Below are 22,829 nucleotides of genomic sequence, written 5' to 3'. Positions count from 1 at the left end.
ACTGTTAAAAGTAATCACAGAACTAGTTTCAGGTAGTATATCTCAATTCAGTTGACAGAATCCATTTACTACTGGAAAATTATATTTGCTTAACAAATGGCTTTGATCCTTTTTTTTCCCAGGCTTTACTTTAACAACAGATGATTTCTAAAACTTAAGAACTTAAATTCATGCCCAAAATAGGGAGGCATTTTTAAAAGAATTGAGATGTGCTTTTTATTTGCTGTGATCAGATGAACATATTCTTACCTTGAACATAAACATTTAAACCGAGAGTACGGTAGTGAAGTAACTGATGGTGTCTAAACCTTTTCTGAAATGCTACACATGGACTTTGCTCAAATAATACAGGACTGAGCTGAAGGATCAACTGGAACATGCATGTAAACATTTCACAGTTAAACACACAAAAAGTATCTCCTCGGAGTCCCGCAGCTGCTACAGCAAAGGAACAAGAAGGAAAACATAGATGGCACCAAGAGAGAGCAAAGAGGGGAACAAGGACTCACAACCTACAGGGGGGCAATCCTTGTTGTTGTTCTTTTTGCCAAGATGATGCTGTTGGCAATGGCTGGCAGCCAGGGCATCAAAGAACCAGTGTGCACAACTCTGGAGACAGTCAGGAGGGCAGGGGGGAAGGACATGCAATGAATTATTTCCCTCATGCAGAAATTGAGAAACCTGAAGTATTTTATATAAGTCAGTCTTGGTTTGACAAAAACAATACTGTTCAGCAGGTGAACTCCATACAATTTCTCAAGTGATCTTCTAAAATAGGAGGGAAAAGTTAAGTCACTCCACATACATATCCAAGAAACAGCACATTTTGACATAAAACCAGTGTACCTGCTGCCCATGAGGAGCAGCAGGGCACCATTCCCTTGGCCAAAGGTTATCACAATCCCTTTATCTCATCCTGACTTTATATAAGTTGTCACAGTCCCCAGGATCCTGTGCACCCTGCCACAACAATAAGGAAACAAACCCCCAAACATAGAGTTTTACAAATTATTTCAAAGGAGAATTTGCAAGCTACCTCTAGCATTCCATAAGAAATGGTCCCCAAGAACTGCAACTTTAATAAATATTTATGAATACATCAGTACAAACTGGATTCCACTGATGTCTAATGCTTGCTGTGTAGTAACAGAAACGTTTTCTTTGGTCTGTGATCTTCTAACACAGGTACAGATTTGTTTGACAAACACACTTATATTTACCTGGGTGAATGCATTTGGCAGTCAGTGCAGGCTGTCATAACCCAAACAAACATCAGCACTTTGTGGCGGCAACAAATGGCACAGAAATCCATCAAGGTTTTGATATGTTGATACCGTTACTCCTGTTAGTGGCCAGGCAATTTATTGGTAAGTGAGATATGTCATCAAAACTGTTATTAATTGCAAGGCCAAAGATTAGAGGAACTAATGCATGTATGACTTGCTCAAGTTCTGCATGAGCAGCTTTCACTTACATTTATGTTTGTTTTCTGTTTTGGACTGTAAGGCTCATTTAACTTTTTTCCTTCACAAAGCTTTTTTTGTAATCAAGGGATGTCTTCAGTTAATATTCCATGGCAGTGGCATTCTTTGTAAATTCATATGTCATCACTGTTGCTTGTCATTTCTAATGACAGAGAAATACTTGGTTATCACTGAAAAAAAATTACAGTATCACTACTTGTATTATTTTTTAATTTGATTAAGCTATTCACTGAGCAAACCTCCCACCTTTGTCAGGCATTAATTGTATCCAGGCACAACGTTCTTGCTCTTTTTTTTTGCCAATATTTTAGCCAGTAAAGCTCAAATAATGTTATGATCTGCTTATGGCTGCTCTCTATTTGCTCAATACCCATTGGTTCCACTTTTCCCCTTCAAGAAGCAGCTAATTTTGTATTTAGTACAAATAATGGTTACAGTAGTGTTCTAATATAGCCAGGAAAGAACAATAACTACCAAGAATCATCCTGTTTCCTTGGCACACACTTGTCACAGAAGTCATTGCTCTGAACTGTTATAGCTTGTAGAGAAAAAATGCCGTTCATGGTTAAGATGTCTGATATTGTGACTATAGATGCCTCTACCATTTTGTCCTTTATTCTAGTGAGAGGTATTCCTTTTACAGTCAGTTTTATAAATAGTAATCATAAGCAAATGAAATAATGGTTAACATTGAAAATATTAGATACACACTTAAGGGGAGGGAAGGAGGGAGGAAGCTTTGATTAGCACACACACACAAAGCTCCTCTAACACTCACCTGTACAATCTTCCTTTCATGTTACCTCTATCCCACTTGGATTGCACTATTTCATTAGTAATTTTTCTTTCATATACACACTAAATTCCACAATTCTCCAAACTCCTTATTAAAGTACTGTCAGTATTTAATGTTCCTTTGTTTCAAACCTTTTCCCTTCTGTTTCATTCACCTCTTCTGGAATCCCTCTATAGCTACACACTTGCTTGAAATCAACATCATCCTCACTACACTGAGCTACTTCTCCTCAAGCCAATAATGCTGGTAGCATCATTCTGTAAAATAAACCATAAGAACTTAACAATGGATATTGACTTACTATGTTTTTAATTCACTCTTTCAAAGTTTTATCTAAATCAATTAAAGCACTTCTTCCAATACTGGTCTTTGTATTTTGGTCTACTCTTAATCCTATTATTTCTTTCTGATAGACAGCACCACAAGCTCTTTCTACACTTAGAGCTGGCGGTACCTTTCCACACAAATGTAGTCCTGTATAATCCTTGGGGACTGAGCCACACGCCCCCAATGGTGTTTGTACTTCACTACTCCCTCAGCACACACCTTTCTTGGCAAAGAGTGATTTCCCAGAATCTTCTGTTACTTTTTTAATGGCTGAAGTTTCCCCTCCTCAAGCAGGAGGGACAGTCCCTTTCTTTAAATTTTGTTTCTTCATTTACCCAAATTACTGTACGTCATCCACCCCTCACTTTATTCAAAGAAAGCAGATCTGCAAATAACCAATATTTACCATTCTTTGCTCATTCAAGATCGAGTCCATATTTAATACATTAAATTTTCTACTATTTCAATAGTGAATATTAACTCATGCACATCTAGTTGCAATCCAAACATTATCAGTGCAAAACTCTTCTAGTTTTCCATTTCTGTTCCCTAATTCATTAAACTTAAAATCCACTGTTCTCACTGTGGAGCTCCTGTATATCCACTATGAGTTCCTCCAGGTAGCACGTGTGGTGTCAGGTAAAGCAGAGTCTGCACCACAGCTTCACTGCCCTCTACTCCCTGTGTCCCATGATCCCCACCAGAGATCAGTGTTCCCACTCACAGGTGTGACAGCTGCTTCTGGTAGTGTCAGTTTTTCATCTGCCTGCATCCACCTGCAATTTCTCCCAGTTTGCTCACACAGGATTAGCAGAAGAGAACTGGTCTAAGTCTTGGTACAAAGAAACCTGGGGAGAGATAGGAAATGTCTTTACCATGTCTTTTGGTATATCCACACCAAAGTGATCTGGATTGTACCAACAACCTCCCCTTCAGTCCCATGGGCTGTGGTCTCTGGGCTAAATTCTGCACCAACAAATCCAACCACACCATGCTCTTCCTGCAATGCTCTTTTCAAAGACCTGGAGGAAGCTGAATGATCCAATCCACAATTCTGCCTCTAACTACAGCCCTGAAGCTGCTTAAGCTTTTTTCCAAGTAACTGCACAGCTGGAGGTTTTATTGTCTAGCCTTTTGTATGTCCTTCATCACATGCACTTCATCACAGATGCTGAACACAGGCTTTTTGCAGCACACACCACTCCGCACTACTTCTCTTCTGTTCTTCCACTTCGATTCTGTTCCTGTTCCTTTAATAATTCAATCTCCCCTTTCAAGTCCACCTTTTCTTACCCTACAGAGACTAATTTTCCTTTTCCTAACTGTAATAGATTAAGTCAAATTGGTTGCAGCTCACCTCAAGGCCCATACTGCAGCAACCTTAACATTGCCTTAGATGTACTGCTCCCCTGACAGATTGCAAATGCCTTTTCAGTGTTCCTCAATGCATCTTCAGCCATGAAAGCTTCCTGCTCCCACACCAGAATATCTTTCAGATGACCTACATCATTATATTTTCCACTGGATGGGGAGAAATCCTTCCCTGTTCTCCTCACCTGGTGAGCAGTCAGCCCCAGTGGAATACTGAGCACCTTGAATGCCCTGTGACCAAACCTGAACATTATGTGTTGTGTTTTCAGTTTCTGATTTTATTCTGATTTTCTGCTTCAGTTGAGGCTTTCACTCCAAAAGACCTGGTTCACCTGCACACCACAATTTTGTAATTCTTCCTGTGAGCTGTTTCATTCAGGCCACTTTGGCCAACTGCAAATAGACTCCACAAGCAGGATTTGATGTCCCTGCTCATGGCAAGGGGCCGGACTAGATGGTCTTTAAATGTCCCTCCCAACACAAACCATTTATGATTCTGTGGTATATTCAACTCCAAAAAGATAACTCATGTATTGGTTTAGATGCACAAAACCAGTGAAACCTAGAGAGCTATGAAGCATTGCACACATACAACACTCAGAGCATCTCCACCAGCAGATGGTTTGACAGGGAATCTCTGCAGCTCCCTGAAATGGACCTTCAGGACTCACAAGCTGCCACCTTCCAACTCTGTATTTATAGTCAGGAATGCCTACTTGGAGGTGGATTTCCTCCTGAATCTTGGCACTGCTGGCTCAAGAAAACAATCCTAGGTTTTTTTTCCTGCCTGGCTATATTACAGACATTTTCCACAGCTCTCACAACTTTTCCTTAGGAATCTGAGGCAAGGTGCTCACAGCTGTGCAGCCAAGACTCAGGCCATGAGTCCTGACACTTATCCCTGTTGAGCAGGGGAGGTTCTCCACAGCCCTCCTCCAGCCAGGCTGTGCTGAGCAGGACTTGAGTGATGCCCCAGCACTTCCCCAATCCTCGTCCTGTGCTTCTGCAGAGCTCCCAGATGAACATGTGTGAAGCTACTGGGTAACAAAGTCATCTGAGGGAGAAAGAAAACAAAACTAAAACTGATTAGCAGAATTCTGAAGGAACCACAGAAAAAAAACCACCTTTTCCACAGGTTAAAATACTATCAACCTCAAATGGGAGGACTAATAGTGAGAGTTAAATAGAGTATTGTCACACACTATTGCCTGTATTTTCAATAAACTCGACTTGACCAGCAAAGCAGAATGCCAAGCAGTCCATGGTAAAGTGTACTTCATGGGCATACTCTGCTTCTTCCAAACAGGTTCTCCTAGTTGCCCAGAGAAGCACTTGAGCAGAGACACGCTTAGAAGTTTTATCTGCAGTGACAGAAATGCATTCAGAGATGGAAGTAACTCATAGACTAAAGGACTCTCCTCAGAGGGACACTCTGTTCCTTGCACGTGTACTGTACTCCGCCACGTTTCCCTTTCCTCGTCCCATAACATCTCCTCACCCACGCTGAGAAACGGCTAAAAATCATTACACAAATAAGAGAAGGCATATGAGTGCACTTTATGGTACTTGTTTTATAAAATTACTCCCAAAACTCCCTTCCACTAGGAAAACAGCACTGCCAAGTCAAGCATCCAGAACCAAAAAGAAGCCACAGATTCTTCAGTGCAGCCTTAATTTGCTCTCTTCCTCACTCCTTGCTGCCAGGGCTGGCAAACAGGCCACAAAACAACCTTCAACAAGCTGACCAACATCTTCCTCAACCCAGCCCAGGGCAGGGCTCTTGGGATTTTTGCAATGAGACTGGCTAGTCTGACTTTTTGCAGCCAAGAAGGGACATACCTACATACAGGATTTGGTTATGAATGGTTTAACAACATATGAATGAAACAGGAATCAAAACAAACAAACAAAAAAACCCAAGGAGTTGGAGATATTCCCAAGTAATGACAAGGCACACTCTCATAGTGCATGACTGTGCCTCAGTTGCTCCCAGAGACACAAGCACATCCCTTCAGAACAGCACCAGTGCCCTCTTTCATACTTCTCTCTCTCAAGGGGGGCCACAAAGATTTAAGTCTGGAATACACCTGCATTTGAGAATGCTAAGAGCTAAACCTTGCAGTCTTCTTCCAAGCTGTTACATTCTTCCCCTTTTGGACCAAAAGTGTGTAACGAAGAACAAAACATGATTTACTACTAGATCAGAACTACTCATACACCCAATGTGTGTTTAAGGACTTTTTTTTTTCTTCTTGACACAGCTTTAATTATTTCAGTCTTATTAAATGGGCCATGGATATAAAACATCTGTCCTCTTGGTTGTGTTCCTTGCCACTTTCTCAGTTCAGTGGGATGGCACAGAACTTTGGAAATCAGTTATGCTGAACACATTAGCCATGAATCACAAAACCTTGCCAGTAAACCAACACACAGAGCTCTGTCAGAGGCTCACTAACCACATCTAACCAGGAAGTCTGTCAAAGGAAAACCCAGAGATGTTTTACCTTTCCCCACAATAACCAGAAAATCCTTCCTTAGCTGCACAGGGGGCACATACTCATCACATTCCATGAACAGAGCTCACTACAGGAATGTGCAGTGACATCCACTGAAAAGGGTTCACTCCTCCTTCCAGATCCCAGCAAGGTGGTGCATGAAGCACAGCTCAGACCCAGAAACTAGAGAGAACACACATCTTTCCATGGAAGCAATCCAAAGTGAAACAGAGATAAGCACTTCCTATCAGTTTTCTTTAGATCCCCAGCTGCTCACGCTTTTGAGCAGGCCCTGCTCAGTTTCCAGGGCCCAGCTGTACATCACATGTGCACAGCTTCAAACTTCATTTGCAGCTCATATTGAAAACAAGCTCCATTTCCTCGCACTCTCAGAATGCAGATGAGTTACACATTTTGTGCTGAACAAAACCATTACAGCTCAGCAGATCTATTGAAGCAGGGATTCGGCTCAAAAAGCCTCAGATCCTCTCTCTTTGGCATTATCTTTAAAATCACATAATTAAACCACAAAAAAAAAAAGTATGCTGTTCAGACAGCAAGAAATATGAACTCCACAAAAAGAATTTCAAAGTTTAGATAGAAGGACTATCCATGAACCAGGAAATTAGGACTGACCTCAAGGCACTCACACAATCCTTCACATGAACTAAGAAGTCAATACCCCCTTAACCTGCTCAGCTGTGGTCAACATTCAGGCTTGTATATATTACCTTTTGTGCCTGCTAGAGCAGATTAACCACTTAGGCAATGCCTTAATTCTTTAATTTAATTTCTTTGCCTGAAATGGAGCTCCCCCTGCTCTACTTCTTTACAAATAAAATATTTACAATATTAGGGAAAAACCAAACAGTTGAACAATTGGTTAATTGGTTAGTTCCCAACAGCAGTATTGCCAGTCACAACCTAATTCAGCTAAGAAACTTCATTAAATATCAGATTTATTCCTGGCCACTGAATTGGTTTTTATCACAACAATGTAATGTTAAAGCAAAGGAATTTGGCCATTCCAATCCATACAATCAATCTGACAGAAACAAAGAGGAAAAAATTGACTATAATGGTGCCACTTGTCACAAAACTACTACAGCAAATTTTATCTGTTTTATCTGTTAGATCCCCTAACCCCTAGGTGTGTATGTTTAGGTTGATAATTGACTTTATACATAAAATATCCTAGAAAATCCAAATAAGTTTAAGCATCAGCTGTACCAATGATATAAACAGAACTCCAATAATCATCAACTGGAAGATAAAAACAAAACGTAAAGGAAATAAACTTTATTTAGTGTTACCTTGAAAGTCATTCATCCAACGATTAAGAAAAACACACCACAAAGCACGAAATCATAACCTTTTCCACCAAAGAAAATGTTTCATTCACCTTTGGCTTGAACTAAAAGATTTCAGAACACTGCAAAACAGCTTCATGGAATTTTAGACAGTTGTGCCTTTGACAGATTAACAGGGCTAAAATGAAAGGGAAACATGGGCAAGTTCAATCTCAACTTTGTCCCTGAGTTTGAGAGTTTGTTGCTTTAGCAATAAAGCAATTAACAGCTCTGACATTAAGGATCTCACTGATAAATAAGAAAGCAGCAGACAGTTTCACAGGTCTCTACTTCTGTGCCTCCTTGCAGCTTCCTGCCACATAAAACACATTAAAAATCAAACATCCCACATCACAAAAACCAGCCACCCATTACTGAGCAGATGATGTTTAAGTGGGAAATGTGTCCCTAATTTGCTAATGAGCAATCATTATCACCTTAAATGTCTTCCTGATTCATATAAAATTGCATCTGAGACGCAAGAGAGATTTGTCAGCCTTTCCAATATGAAATAACACAAATTAGTGTAAAAATGTAACTTGTCTTTAAATGCATTCACTGCATTTATGTTAAAAATATTTATGAGACTACAAAGATCACTATTTCAAGAGGGAGATCTCACATCACCCCACTTACGACATTACAAGTAGCAGAAGTAATATCAGTGTACAGCTGGGGCTGTAAGAGCAGACAAGGCAGAATGACTTCAAGCTCATGTGGTATGAGAAGCTCTTCCATCTCCAAAGCGCTTTAGATGCAGGGCTGTACAAAATTTCTCATTCCAAGGAGTTATAAAAATTCACTGATTGAGATATTGCCACAGTAGGATCCCAAAGACACACACAGAAAAAGACAGATCCTAAAACACAGTCCATAGGTTCCATTGTCTTCATTTTTTTGTACTACAAACAAGTAAAGGAAAAGCAACTGTTACAGGCATTGACAATTTATAATAAAGTTTCTGCAATATTTGAAGCTGTACTCCTAACAAACTCCACACTGGACAGAAAAGAGAAAAAAGCTGTAGGACCACTCTGAAGAGAAAAATTTAAAAGGCAAAGAACTACTGAATTCAATTAAGAGGACAGAATAATGTAGAGTTTGTTTTGTTTTGACAGATTTCAAAACAGCAAAAGGAGAACCAGCAAGTCTGTATCTACTCCTTTCAGCCAGGGAATGGAGACAACTACCCTTGGCTGAGCAAGGCCACTCCTTTCCCTTCACTGGCACATTCTGGCTTCTCTATGATCAATCACCAAATTCTCCTATAAAGTATCTTTGGCAATGTTTTCCAAGTGGGAATTACCAGAGTTTAGAAAATATTTCTGACTACAAGCTGAAGGTCCTGACACTAGAAAGCATTTCAGCCTGGGCACTGTGGTCACCAGAATGAACCCCACAATGCCATTGCAGTGATTTTTTTTAAGCAGTCTGAGGATCTGCAGAGTTGCTACATAATTAAACTAAAAGCTTTCAGCTGCACACATCTGAGCACACATTTTTCATCCCTTGACATTTTTGGTCCATCCAAACATTGCAAAGGGAACGCTGATCATTATAAACCTGCCACTTGTACACTCCGAAACTGCCCAATTCAGATCTTAGACCAGCAATACAATACACCATCAGTACACCCAAACCAGCAGCCTAACATGGAATTTTAGAACTTCTGAGTGTCCAAATTTTCAACAATTCAAAAATAATATGAATCCAGAGGTTAAAACTGAACAAGTAAAAAAACAAGATGTGAAGAAAACATTGGAACAAAAGGAAGTATTTACTATCCAATAAAAAAATTTTCAATATGCATAAATCCTTGTAAAAAATCTTATTAAATATATTTAACATTCAATTGCACAGACAAAATAATTTTTATTGAGACAAGTTTGTTCATGCTGGCATTTAAAATCTCATACAACCCCAAAAAACAATGGAATGAAAGTAAGACGTTTTACGAGTAATCTTATGAACTGCACCATCAGTGATTGTACTCAACACCTTCTGCAGACAATGCTAAAAACCTCTTCCAGCTAAGGCTTCAGAGTATTTCTGACAAGTTAATCAATGCCCTCAGACACGAAGGATCTGCTGAATGAAATAATCTCGCAGAGCCAGCAGGGACACACGCTGTGTATTCCATTAATTTACTTGTAAACGTCAGGATTTTCTGTTCCCTGCTTTGCACGTCAAACAGTGACAGCTCAATCCCTCTGCACCACACTGTTCTGCTCCACAACACTCACACTGGTGTTGGTCCTTGCTCTAGAGTTCTCCTCAGCTTTTGGGTATTTCTATGACATTTACTGTGGTTGGTATTGGGGGATTTTTTCCTGACCATTTTCTCCCCAGTTAAGCAGCACCCATGCCAAATAAATGCCTTCTAAACCACATCAGGCCTTCCCCACACCACCCAACGGCAGGAGGGGAGCTCTCTACATGCAGTCTGTCAACCAGGTTGTGTCAGAGAGTGTAGCTTAGATCTTCATTCATTACTTAAGAGGCTGTTTGAAAAAAAGCTTAGAAAAGAATGGGGCATAAAGAGAAAATTATTCATCTCTCGTTTGCTGTGCTGACCAGTTCAGAAGACAAAAGAATATTCACCTGGCAATTGCCTACATTGCCACTCCATTATCAACGCTTCCAAACACACATGGAAACCTTCTTTCCATACAGATCTTATGGAAAAAACACAGCCCTTTACTGCAAGCACGTACAAGAACTGCTCTGCACAAGAGCAGGTCATGTTCCTTTCTTCAAATAGCGGGAGAGGAACTGGCTCCTAACAAAGTGGATGAGTTTGGTCTCTGTGCAGAACATTGTAACGAGGGTTGCTGCGAAGCACAGGGCACCCGTGCTGATGTGGATCAGCCTGGCCATCCAGCCCTTGTCACAGCAGAACAACACCTACAACAAAGAAAACAAGGGATTGCAGGAAAACCAGTCATCAAAAAGTGCATTTACTGTTTCAACAAGAAATAAGGTCCAGCACATCTGTCCAACACGCCAACGTCACCATCAAACCAAGCGCGGTTTTGCCACATGCACTGACCCTACAATAAATCATCTTTAGGAGTCACAATATTTGCTTTTTAAAGAAAATTCTGTCAGCAAAAATTAACCAGTCAGTAGATATCTGGTAAGTGAGGAAGCTGCTGTTATCTGGCGTTAATTGAGATACGTTAATTGAGATGACACAAAACTTCGCTGATGCTGTTATGCACGTCTGCTACTGTACAGCAACATCTCAAGCTATTTTCTATCAAAACTGGAAATCTCCCATTCCAAAATATAAAACTCTCCCTTCTCAGGCATAATGGATTTTCAAGCTGTCAAAATTCTGTACATAGAAAAGCTACCATCTCCTTAATAATGAGCCTGCACAATTACCATCTTGTACTGAATGTATTTGTTAAATGTGCTCTTAGCAATTTTTGTTTCTCTTCTAGTTTTGGTTAGTACTTTTTATTACAGAATTTTTAATGCAATGGTATCAAGAAACTGCTAAAATTTCAGTTATTAACAACTAAGCACATGGATTGTCTACACACAGAAATGTGTTAAGTTTTATTTAACTAGTCAGATCCACCACCTGGTATAGGTGGCAGAGAACTCTGATACAAAGAACCTCTTAACAATATATCCTGCCTTTCTGTAATGGAAAGTCCCAGCCTAACCTCAAAAGCCTTTTTCCTAATGGCATTCCTCTTTTTGTGGACAGAAAAGTCACCTGACAGCAGCACTCACAGTGAGAGCAGAGAGGAAGCAGCTCACCTCTGAGAAAGCAGTGATCACTGCACTGATGATGTAAACCAGCAGCAGAGCTGGTGAGGGGAGCAGGCCAGTGAGGGGTCTGTGGGCGCTTTCTTTGAAGTAGCCATGGATGTAGTGGGTGCTGTGAGCTATTCTGATGCCCATGTTGAAGCAGTTGGCAAGGATAAAGCCCACACTGCCATACCAGTGGGTCAGGAAATAAGAGATGCACAGAAATATGAAAGACAAGGCCAGCATAACAAAATTGTACCTAGGGGAAAAAAAAAAAAGAAGAAATAATTTAACAATGCATGCAGTTACAGCATTCATTTACTAATGATTTTTTATTTTCTAACATGAGTAACAGAATTTCTCTTACCATCTTCTAGTGAAAATAAATTTGAGAAATGAGATGACAAAAAAAATTGAAAGACTAGAAAATACATCAACCAAATTAAACCAAGAACTACATTATGTGAATGAAATTGTATTACAGTAATCAGTTGTGCACTCAGTACAGAAAATCAAACTTAATAACAATTATTAGTTATGTAAAAACGTGTGCATTTTTTGCTACGTTAGGAATATATTAAAGAAAATGAATGTTCAAGAACAAATCAGCACTTTATTTAGTTTCTGCTATAAACAGTGACTTGGAAAACTAGTTCACATTTTAAAGAGGTTGTGAAAGCAGCCCTTGTTAAGGCAAAAAAGATCCCACTTCAATTGTGGAAAACAGACCTCACTGAAATTAATTTGAAAGGGCCACATGAGGAAGAGCCTAAACACAGAAACAGGAAATAACCCAGGCTGGAAGGGATCTCAGGAGGTCACCTAGTCCAACTTCCTACACAGTAGTGAACCCCTGGATTCACCCACACAGTTTAGATCATTCCTAAGTGTATGTACAGTAACTGTACATGAAAAATGTTAATAGCTGCAAACTTTTAAAGTTTTTCAAAACTATCAAGTCAAATAATTGTCTTTAAAAGTATAACTTCAAGCTCATCTGTGCAGAAAACACACATTTAAATTACTTTCCTAGTTAGTAATGGACCAAAAGCTAAATTAACAATTATTTCTTAATTTCTGACCTTTTTACCCAAACTTTTCAACTTTTACTAAAGCTTCTACATCTAAATCTAAATGCAGACACAGCCTAACAAGGAGCTGCATTTCAGTGGGGCAGGATATTATTATGCCAATTTCAAAAGCACCAATCCCTTTATAAGGTCAGCACAAATACATTTACAGGAGCCACTGTTTCCTACCTGTCCACTTCTTCTTTGCACATTAAGGCAAATGTGAAACATTCTGTTACTCCATTGACAGCAAGAAACAGGACGTATAATGAGTAACACCGGAGGAGATCTGGACCTAAAAACCACATTAGAAAGACAAATAGATAATGATTTCTTTTATCAAACCACACTGTTTTTACAGTCACTGATACTAAGAGATAAAAGTTGTAGTGTTAATACTAATAATGGAAACCTAAGTTCATTTGAATGAGTTTCCTGTCTAGAGATCTTGACAAGAACACAATAAACAAGGCAAAGGATTTTGATGAGCTAAGTCACAGATTTCAATGGCAGTTTCACAGGAAAAAAACAAAACTGATAACTTACGAAAAAGTCGTAATAGCTGTAGGGGTTTTTTTTAAAGAGTGGTGGTTTTCTGCCAGGTCTGTAAATCTTTACCTGTTCCAGAACTGAGCATTGAGCCTCCATAAATATCCAGAGCCAGCTGAGAATAGGCATAGCCAAAAACGGTGATGGTGAGACCAATCAGGAGCACAAGTTTCAGCAGCAATTCCAATACATTTGCAGCCATAGCAACATCATCCTGAAATAAAATGTAGTAAATTACATGAACCAGCAGAAATCATCCTCATGCAGAAATGCTACTTCACAGGAACAAATAAATCAGTTTGCATAGTGTAAAAAGGTGTGAAACTTATCCTTGTTATTGAATTATCCATACACGTGTTCTTACCATCTTTTATATATTTATTATTCCACCATTTTACCAGTTCTACACACCAGGTAGATTTTACATAAAATATACACAAACAGACACCTCCCTTAGTCCACCAAGGATCTGAAGCAGAGAATTTAATTGTGTACTGACGTGCAATTAGCAGGATTGCTACAGGCTGACCTTCATGAGTGATCAAGACTGTTACTCTGTGGAACAAAGCTCTTATTCATTAGTACTCCTCATACAACTCAAACACACAAGAGAAATACAGTTCTTTTCTTCCCAAAGCTGCACTCCTCAGAAACATAATTTAACACCTATTGATACATTTAAGTAAATAAAGTACTTCCAGATAGCATTTATTTAATAGATTTCATGATTTAACTAGTGGCTTACTATATCTGGAAACACACAGTAGAGTAGGCTTTACATCACACTGTTTGGAGCAGCTGATGTTAACTTCATTGATGCAAGGCAGCACTATGCACTGCATATTTTAATTTCTATTTCATTAGCATTTTACCTATTCTCTTTTCTTTCTGGTCCAGCCCCACCTGGCATTTTTGTTCTCCACTTCTCAATTTTAACAGCCTCAATACTCAAATTTAAACACCCACTTCTGTCCATCACACTTCTGCAATGTAACCTATCTGTAACAAAAATTGAGCATTTGAGATGTAAATAATCCAAAATAAACATACCTGCTTCTGATCCTTTACAGTCTTCCCTCTTTCCAACACTTTAGCAAAAAATACATAAAAGCTCTCCTCAATAGGCAAAAAGATAAACCTGGCCACCAGTGAACCAAGGTTATTCACAATATCATATACACCTTAAAAAAATAAAGCAATCTGTGAATTTTAGACACATTTTAATTCCAACTCTTTAATAACAACATGAGTTCTAATTTAACATCTCCTCCTCCAAAAAAAAGAGAAAGTAAGTGGGATCTGGGACAACACTGAAGCAGTGTTCTCTAAAAATTCTGACAATCACAGCAACTACAGCTTAAAATTGCAAGGTTTGCTCATGCCAAAGGTAAGACAAAAACACCAACTATACAGAATGGAATCTAGAACAGCACCAAACCATATTTAAAATTCTTGCTGTAGAGGAATTTGAAGGATCCTGATAAAGTTCACTGAATGAGAGGAGGAATGTAAGGATCTACTGATACAGGAAAAGAGAAAGATATACATCTAGTGAAAGATGTTCCTGCCCATGGCAGGGGGGCGAGAACTAGATAATCTTGAAGGTCATTTCCAACCCAGGCTATTCTATAATTCTATTGTCTCAAATTGATTATTATCTATATCAATCATTCTCTGAAATGTATCTGAAATGTCACAAAGGCTTTGAAATATTCTCAGATTTTCAAGCTATTTTCAAACACTTTAAGCCATTTTCAGAAGCATGTGAAGAGCAGTGACTAAGAAAACTCTGTCACCATTCCACAGTACCATCACACTTACCCTGATCTCCAAAATTTAACACGTTCAAAAAGGTCATCACATATCGTTCGCCTGTAAGTTTAAAATAAAAGAACTTCAGAACAAGTCTCTAAGTCTTTTCCAATACTTGTTCAGGCACTTCCAATACTAAGTGCTCAAGAGACAAAGTCAAATGGGACAGCACCTAGTTCTGAAAACCCTCAAAAACTCCATTCAGGTTGGCAATCATGTGCCTCATCTTCCCCCACCCAAGCTTTCTGAAGCTTTAAGCCAATTTTGTAAATAGTTTTCATGAGCCCTCTTCCCTCACACTTCTATGTCAAGCCTCACCCTCTGTCAAAATCTGTTTTAAGAAGGATTGTTTGAAGAAACTCCAAGTCAAGCGTGCTTCCTTCCAGTTAACAAAGGTCTGCAAAAAAAATACTGAAATGTAACAAACATGATTGAAATTACAGAGTAGAAATAGAAAAGAGCAAGGCAGAGCAACTCTGTAGGGTAGCTCCTGTAGGGTAGCTCTAACTGTAGTGGTGAGGAAACCCACAATGCCAGTTACTAACAACTAATGGAAAGTATTGCTGAATTCAAGCACCAACACCACTGATCTGGCAGAAACTGATTCCCTTGTTGAAAAGTGCTGTTGTTGCAGATCAAGTACCCATAGGAGCATTCTACAGAAAATACTTATCAAGGTTAAATTTAGGAAAAAAACATCCATGGTGTTTAACATGCCAATATAACTTTCACCCTTCACTGGAGATATGAACTGTTTGCTCTTCAAACTGTCCTTATATATATAAGAATTGCAACCAAGAACCACCTCTATCTTTTCAATCTGTAAATCTTATCCAGAATGTCGTCTTCCTCAATGAGTCTTGTCATTTCCTCCTCTGCCTCATTTTTGTTTGAGAGATATTTGAGTGTCTCTGGAATGCTGTGGAACATCATGGTTATTTTTTGCAGAGGTCAAAGTACCAAAATCCATTGTTACATGGTTCTGGTTTCTTTTCCGCCTCACATCCAGTGATACCTGGTCATTCCCCTGCACAGTGCAGATGGTCTATCTCCAGTTAATGTCTATTAATATTTTGAACAAACCAAGTCAGCAACAACAAACCCATAACCACAAAGAGTTCAAGTTTCATGATGTTTTTCTGACAAGAATTTTATAAATACAAACTTCAAACACAATTTCTATGGGGTTTTTAATTTAATCTATCATATCTTCTACAGTGCAAAAATATCCCCAAAACCTCTCAATTAACTCCCCTGTCTCAAAGCAACATTCAAAGTTCCCTCACGTGAGATTTTAAGAAGAAAAATCAAGAAATAAATTGTGCAACTTACCTCATCTTCCACGAAGTTAGGTAATAAACCTTTCACTCTAGCAACTGGAAATGATTTCTTTGTGGCTTCAGGAGATCCCAAAAACATCACAAAATAAATTACATAGCACATTACCAGAATACTGACATATAACAGCTGGAAGGATCAGGAAGAAGAAAAACAGTGAAACAAAATTAACTTAGAAATGCAGAATTATATACTAGTTGTAAATACAGTGAGAAGAAAATGTAAGTAGTCTTTGTGCCTATCAAATATTAAAACCAGGTAAGGATTTGAACAGCTCTTCAGAATGCTGTTGATCTTTTTATCTTTTTTTACCCTGTAGATTATCATAGACCTTTGGTAATTTTCATGTTTTATTTAGCATTTTTAGAAAGCTAAAGGTACAATTACAAAGCAATTACTCAATCAAAAGTCAAGCTAACAGAGTAGCTACTGCCTACATCTCTTAATTCATAGAACTTTTCCAAATTCCATCAGTTATAAGCGATCTACAAAAGCCAGGGCAAAAACTGAAGGAGAAAACTTATCCTTCCATTGTCATCAAGAAAAAGTTTTAATCTGAATTCATTGCACTTGATTAGCACCTTCTGATAAGGTAATGCGGGTTGGTGGTACAGGCTGATAAAGTCCTGTGTGATTAGAATAACATAACCTTATTTGCAAGATGTGCCTTCACAGACAGAAGGTGTCTCCTTGTACCTCCCTTTAACTCAATGTCAAAGTACCAAGTCAATAATGAGTATCAGGAAAATAGTAAATACGAATTCTAAATCTTAAACCTCCCAGGAGCTTTTTCTCTCAGCTCCCCAAAGTTCTTTAGCAGGCTAAATGTCAAAGGCAAATTAAAATTCAGCTGAGAGAGAACAAAGGAAACGTACCTGAGCCAAGGAAAAAATGTAAAGACCCCACTGAGGATAAAGGATTACTAAAGTAACCGTCAAAATGCATTTTGACACTACTGAAAGGCTTTCAGCAACTACCTTTAAGAAATACAAAAGAGAGAAGGGTTATTTTCTGGCAACCTAACCACATACACAAGCTTAAAATACCTAAGTTTAATGTACAGAATTTATGTAGGGATGGAAGATTTTCAAAGTCAGTGTGACTTTATCACAGAGTTTCTTTCTGCTGAGCTGGCCAGCTTAGACTGTCATCTCTCTCTAAGTTTTCTATTCTTGCATTTCACAGTTCCTCCACTGCATTTTCCCAGTCCTTTGTATGAGACATAAGGGAGAAAATTTTGCTTGAGACTATCATGTTCTCAATAGATACATTTCACAATTTTATATAAAACTGTGGAAGCAGTGTGCCTCTCCCTCCAATTAAAACCTATGTTTCAGTATTTAATGATCTCGAAGGTAATAATGTCTAAATAAACCAACTTGCTTGCTTTAATGGGTACAAATTCCTGGTTATGTTACAAACCAGGCCATGCAGTGCTAAACAGTACACACTGGGGTTTTTTGTATGCTTGAATATAAAAACATCTAAGTCAGTAATCTGTTCCTTTCAGTAAAAAGATGATTCCCCCCACATGCACACACCCCATGGACTTTACTAACCTTAAGTCTCACAAACAAATGAGCTTGTGCTAAAACCCAGAATGGCTCTCCCAGGAGTTCAATAATGGCAGAAAGACCAAATGCCACTACACCAGCCTGATAATGAGGAACCACAGAAGGGTCGGGTACTTCGAGCAAGTGTAGCCAGACTAAGCCCAAGATAATAGACCAAAAGACACCAAGAGGGACTCTAAAAAGTTAACATAAAAACTAATTAATGGAAATGTTACTTCAGCAGAAAAAGAAAAAAAAACAACAAAGAAAATTAGATTACAATATCACATACGGCCACAATGATTACATTAAAAAAGGCCCTAAGGAATTAATTCCTGTTGTTACTATAGCAAGAATGAATATTTTCCTTTGTAATAAACACCCTTAAGGCACTCTTTACACAACACAGGAAACATTTTTCTGAGTTGTCCATTTTCTACTCCAGAGTCTAACATAAGGCCAAATATCTGCATTTTTGTGCCTTAGGACCAAACAATTCTGATCCCACATCAGCCTGCACATCCCCTTCTGCTGACACTGCTTCAGGAACACAGAGCTTCTGGAAGGGTGCATCAAGTTTTACATCATTGGGGCAAGATCTCTTTGACCTTCACACTATCAGACCCCTAAAATATTTGACATCAAGCTCCTAAGACGTATTTCAGATGCTTCACCAAAGTTAACCTTCATTTTAAGTTATGCTTCTCTACAAGGAAAATTTAAAACAAAAGAAGATGCACACAGTCAATGTTACATCTATAACTTAATGCTCACTTGACAGGCTATCACACAGCAGAAAGCTGACAATAATTCAGATAAGAAAACAGAACTAATACATTTTAAATATTATTATTAGACCTATCCCTGACAGGGACAATCCCTCTGCTTCATACCTGGATGCAGGTGACCACACGTAAGCCCCATTCCTGGGCCAGATCCAATTAAAAGCTGGGTAGTTTCAGGGAAAGTCAGGTGCCCCAATGGCAAAATACTATTTTATCATGCAGGGGTAGTTTTCCACCATATCAGGCAGGTAAATTTACTTCCCAACCCACCTAATTGGGGCTGCACAGCAGCTAGAGCTGACAAAGGGAGAGAGAAGAGAGAACCAGAAGGGAAAAACAAGTCATAAAATCCACTTTACTGCAATGTGTGATTGCACTCTCTTGTTGCAGCATCCTGTGGACTCCAAGCTGTCCGGCTATAAACAGCACCACGGCTGAAAAAAGCAACCCTACTTCCTCTCTGCTGTTTAATTCCAACTCTTTTTTCACCTTCTCACATCTCCCCTACCCAAACATTTATGTTGCCTTGGCATTAATCCACATCAGGGATCAAGACTAAAAACTTAGTCTGAGAGGGAAAGAAAAGGTATCTAAAGCAGGTTCACAAATGCACATGAGGTAATAAAAAACCAAAACTGAGCAGGAAGAGGAAGAAAAAGCAAAGGACTATGTACTTGTGCTTTCCTTCAACAGCTACAACCTAAATGAAACTCAAGCAACAGAAGGAATGGCTCCAGGTGACACCTCTGGTAATGAACTTCCTCATGTGCTCCAACAAGAAATCAAGTCCATAAATGCTAAAGCACCAGACTTGACCAGCTTCCTGCATCAGTCCTGAAACACAACTGAGGCTTCTAAATGCTGAAATAATTACCTCAGTAAATAAACACTTCCTCTCATTCTGCGAGCTCCCAGACAAGAATTAGAAATTCTAAGGAAGTAAACTTTTAAAGGTATCTTACGTCAGCCACAATAGATTAATTGTTTTCATCCAGTTTCTCTTTGCACTTCCACTCAAACAAGCTCTGCGAAATGCCTCCCTGGCAAGGAAGACAACTGTTGAGTACAGCAAAGTCAGCCTAAAGAGGGTGAAAAAGCAAAAGAGAGAGAAAACCATTTATTTTCTATAAACTGTAAATCCTTCATGCAATAGCATCACAGTTTTTACACACGACTGCCTGGCAGACAAATCTTACAGGTATGCAAACGTGGCAAGAATACACACCGTGCCGTACAGGCCGTGCAGACACAGAGCATATCCTATAGGAAAAGGACATTATATCTAGTTTTTCCTCTGCAAGCTGATGGTTTAAACACGAAAACCAGACCAGTGCTATCGGTGTTTCAGGCCAAAACAGAGCCGAGGAGGCACGGAATGACCAGACACTGTGACACACCCAATAGCAGATTCCACAGCACTAATCAGAGCATAGGCAGTGACACGGCACAGACCGCGGAGCCGAGACCAGCACCGAGCACAAGCTCTGCCCCACAGCACCAGCAGCCCCGGGACGCCTCACAGGTGCCCGCCGAGCCGCCGCCCCCTCACCTGACATTGACCACGCCAATGAGCTCCCGGGAGAGGTAGCGCAGGGTGAAGGCGTTCAGCCCGAAGGTGACCACCCGGAACAGCACCTGTGAAAGAAGCCGCACGGGAAGCACCTGCGGGGCCCCGCCGAGCAGCAGCAGGAGGAGGATGAGGAGGAAGGAGGGAGGGGCGGCCCCGCACCTGCAGCAGGGCGCTGGACGAGGCCAGCCGGGCGGTCTGGCCCAGCACGTCCTGCGCCGCCATCGCCCCGCTCCCGCCGCCAGGAAGTGGCGCGGCCGCCGTCGCACCGGATCTCATCAGCGGGGCGGTACCGCCCGGCCCGGGGGCTCAGGGGGCACCGCGGCACCGCCCGGCCCGGCCCTGAGGGGGCACGGCGGCACTACCCCCCGCTGAGGGAGCCCCGCGGCACCGTCCGGCCCGGCCCGGCCCTGAGGGGGCACGGCGGCACCGCCCCTCGCTGAGGGAGCCCCGCGGCACCGCCCGGCCCGGCACTGAGGGGGCACGGCGGCACCGCCCCGCGCTGAGGGAGCACCGCGGCACCGCCCGGCCCGGCCCGGCCCTGAGGGGGCACGGCGGCACCGCCCCTCGCTGAGGGAGCCCCGCGGCACCGCCCGGCCCGGCACTGAGGGGCACGGCGGCACCGCCCCGCGCTGAGGGGGCACCGGGCGACAGGGCGCTCTGAGGGGACACGGCGGGGACGGTGGCGCCCACGACAAAGGGCGAACGGCCGAGGAGTTCCAGCCCTCCAAACTGAGGCGCAGCGCCACAGCCGCGGGTTCCTCCGAAGCCAGCCCAAAACTGCAGCCTGGCTGGGAGGAGATACCGTGGTAAATGGGGTAACAAGAGCTGTTTTCCAGAGATTGCTGAAAAACCTTCCGAGTTCCACCAGTCCCTTTCTAAACTGAGGACAAACCCACCAGCCTTCCGTGACCTAAGGAGAAACAACTGAAACGGAGGGAAAACACGCTCGCTGCAGGAAGGGGAAAGGATCTTACTTCATTCTGTGGCGAGAAAACAAACAAACAAACCCACACAACCACAAAAGCAACTAACCTCCCCCCCCAAAGAAAAAACCACACACACAAAAAACCCACTACATAAAACCCACCAAAAATAAATTTAAAAAAACAAAACAAAACACCAAACACTAAACCCATCCCAAAGGCCAACACTAAGATACCAAGATGAAATTTATTTGCAACAGATTGGATTTGATAACACACTGCATTGAAGCCTTCCAAACAGACAGGACTTTGGACTCAGTGTAAGTCAGGACAGTTCCAGACTATTTCAGAACACTGTTTAAGCAGCGGTATATAAAAAGATTGTATCTTTCTATGTTACAGAACGTTCCCTTCAGAAGCACGGCACTTCCAGCTCAGAGGTCACATTTTTCTTAGCAATGCTAGAGTTGAACTAAGATTTTTCCTGTCTAACAGCAGCTACAAAGAGAGTGGGGGAGGGAAGTATCTGAGCCCTACTTGATTACAGTTTCTTAGTGACAGACTGCGAACAGCAGCAGTTTAAATCAGGGTCTTCAGAGAATCTGGGGAACCAACCAAAATTCTTCAACCTCATGCAAAGCAGCCACCTCCTCTCCATCAATTGTCTTCTGCAGGAAACCTCCTCCTCCGAACCATTTCACCCACCACTTTATTCCTTCCATGTTCAGAGTAAAGTTTTCCAGGCTGCTTTTTTTCCCCATTTGGTCATTTTTCCTAATAACATTACTTAAGTAATCTGGAAGTGATGTATAGATGTAGATGTATGTGACAGAGGAATATATCCTATGATTAAAAAAAAAAACACTATCCAACAAAGAAAAAAAAATCAGAAAAAAAGAAACGGAAAAGGGATTATTATCCCATTGTAAAGATAGGAGATGGGGAGAGAGAGAAGAAACTAATCTGTGTTGGGTAATTGCAGAGAGATTTTGAGTTATAGAAGAGTATTGTAGCTAGAGGGAGGAAGCATTGCCATTCCCCTCTCCTTTAAGCAGTTTCCCAGTTATCAGATAGAAAAAGCAACTAAAATATTGTCCTACCTCAGCCTCTGGAGTTTCCTCTTGTGGTAGTAAGGGTGACAACAGAAATGAAAAGACTTCTAGTATGTTATGGCTTGCACTGATCTCAGTAAAGGTGGATGAAGTGTGGGGATTAAACCCCATCATAAACTACCAGATAAACTACACAGGGAAACAAAAACAGAGTTGAGGAACATCAAGCATGCACCATAGAACTGTTAAGGTTGGAAAGGACCCTTGAGATCAGAGAGCCCAACTGGTAACCTAGCACTGCCAGATCCACCACTGAACCATATCCCTTAAGCACCACACCTACTTATTTTTGAAATCCCGCCAGGGATGGTGACTCCACCACTTCCCTGAGCAGCCTGTTCCAGTGCTGCTTTGTTGAAGACATTTTTCCTAATATCCAATCTAAACCTTCCTGGCACAACTGGAGGCTGTTTGCTCTTATCTTATTACTTGTTACTTGGGAGGAGAGAGCAACACCAACCTGGCTACAGCCTCCTTTCAGATAGTTGAGTGATAAGGTCTCCCTTGAGCCTCCTCTTTTACAATCAGTTATT

General features: G+C 40.8%; 1 protein-coding gene across 3 annotated transcripts; it reads right to left on the bottom strand.

The window, feature by feature from the left end:
- Positions 1–7,757: 7,757 nt before the first annotated feature.
- Positions 7,758–22,471, bottom strand: RFT1 (RFT1 homolog). 3 transcript variants are annotated; one of them, XM_069027714.1, is made up of 14 exons: positions 22,285–22,471; positions 20,421–22,027; positions 20,241–20,326; positions 19,654–19,770; positions 17,913–18,102; positions 17,229–17,330; positions 16,348–16,482; positions 15,334–15,412; positions 15,025–15,075; positions 14,254–14,384; positions 13,273–13,417; positions 12,844–12,949; positions 11,594–11,843; positions 7,758–10,726 (listed from the first exon to the last, which is right to left on the bottom strand). In XM_069027714.1, the coding sequence occupies exons 2-14, from the start codon at positions 20,535–20,537 to the stop codon at positions 10,562–10,564; spliced, it is 1,674 nt and encodes a 557-aa protein (XP_068883815.1). In that variant the 5' UTR covers positions 20,538–22,027; positions 22,285–22,471; the 3' UTR covers positions 7,758–10,561. The 3 variants fall into 3 exon arrangements, with proteins under 3 accessions (XP_068883815.1, XP_068883817.1, XP_068883816.1); XM_069027716.1 differs by lacking the exon at positions 20,241–20,326 and having other exon boundaries at positions 22,285–22,468; XM_069027715.1 differs by lacking the exons at positions 20,241–20,326; positions 20,421–22,027; positions 22,285–22,471 and adding an exon at positions 19,917–20,152.
- Positions 22,472–22,829: the final 358 nt, after the last annotated feature.

The sequence above is a fragment of the Aphelocoma coerulescens genome, chromosome 12 (assembly GCF_041296385.1).
Source record: "Aphelocoma coerulescens isolate FSJ_1873_10779 chromosome 12, UR_Acoe_1.0, whole genome shotgun sequence".
Lineage (NCBI taxonomy): Eukaryota > Metazoa > Chordata > Aves > Passeriformes > Corvidae > Aphelocoma > Aphelocoma coerulescens.
This window is presented reverse-complemented; position numbering and strand designations above follow the sequence as displayed.

What these genes read in the sequence shown, in the direction of transcription:
- RFT1 (XM_069027714.1), bottom strand. Translation starts at nt 20,537, where the DNA reads ATGAGATCCGGTGCGACGGCGGCCGCGCCACTTCCTGGCGGCGGGAGC. An exon ending in GTTAAATTTTGGAGATCAGG is followed by an intron (nt 14,385 to 15,024) that starts GTAAGTGTGATG and finishes TATTTTTTTAAG; the next exon opens with GTGTATATGATATTGTGAAT. An exon ending in TGATCACTGCTTTCTCAGAG is followed by an intron (nt 10,727 to 11,593) that starts GTGAGCTGCTTC and finishes TCTTTGTTGTAG; the next exon opens with GTGTTGTTCTGCTGTGACAA.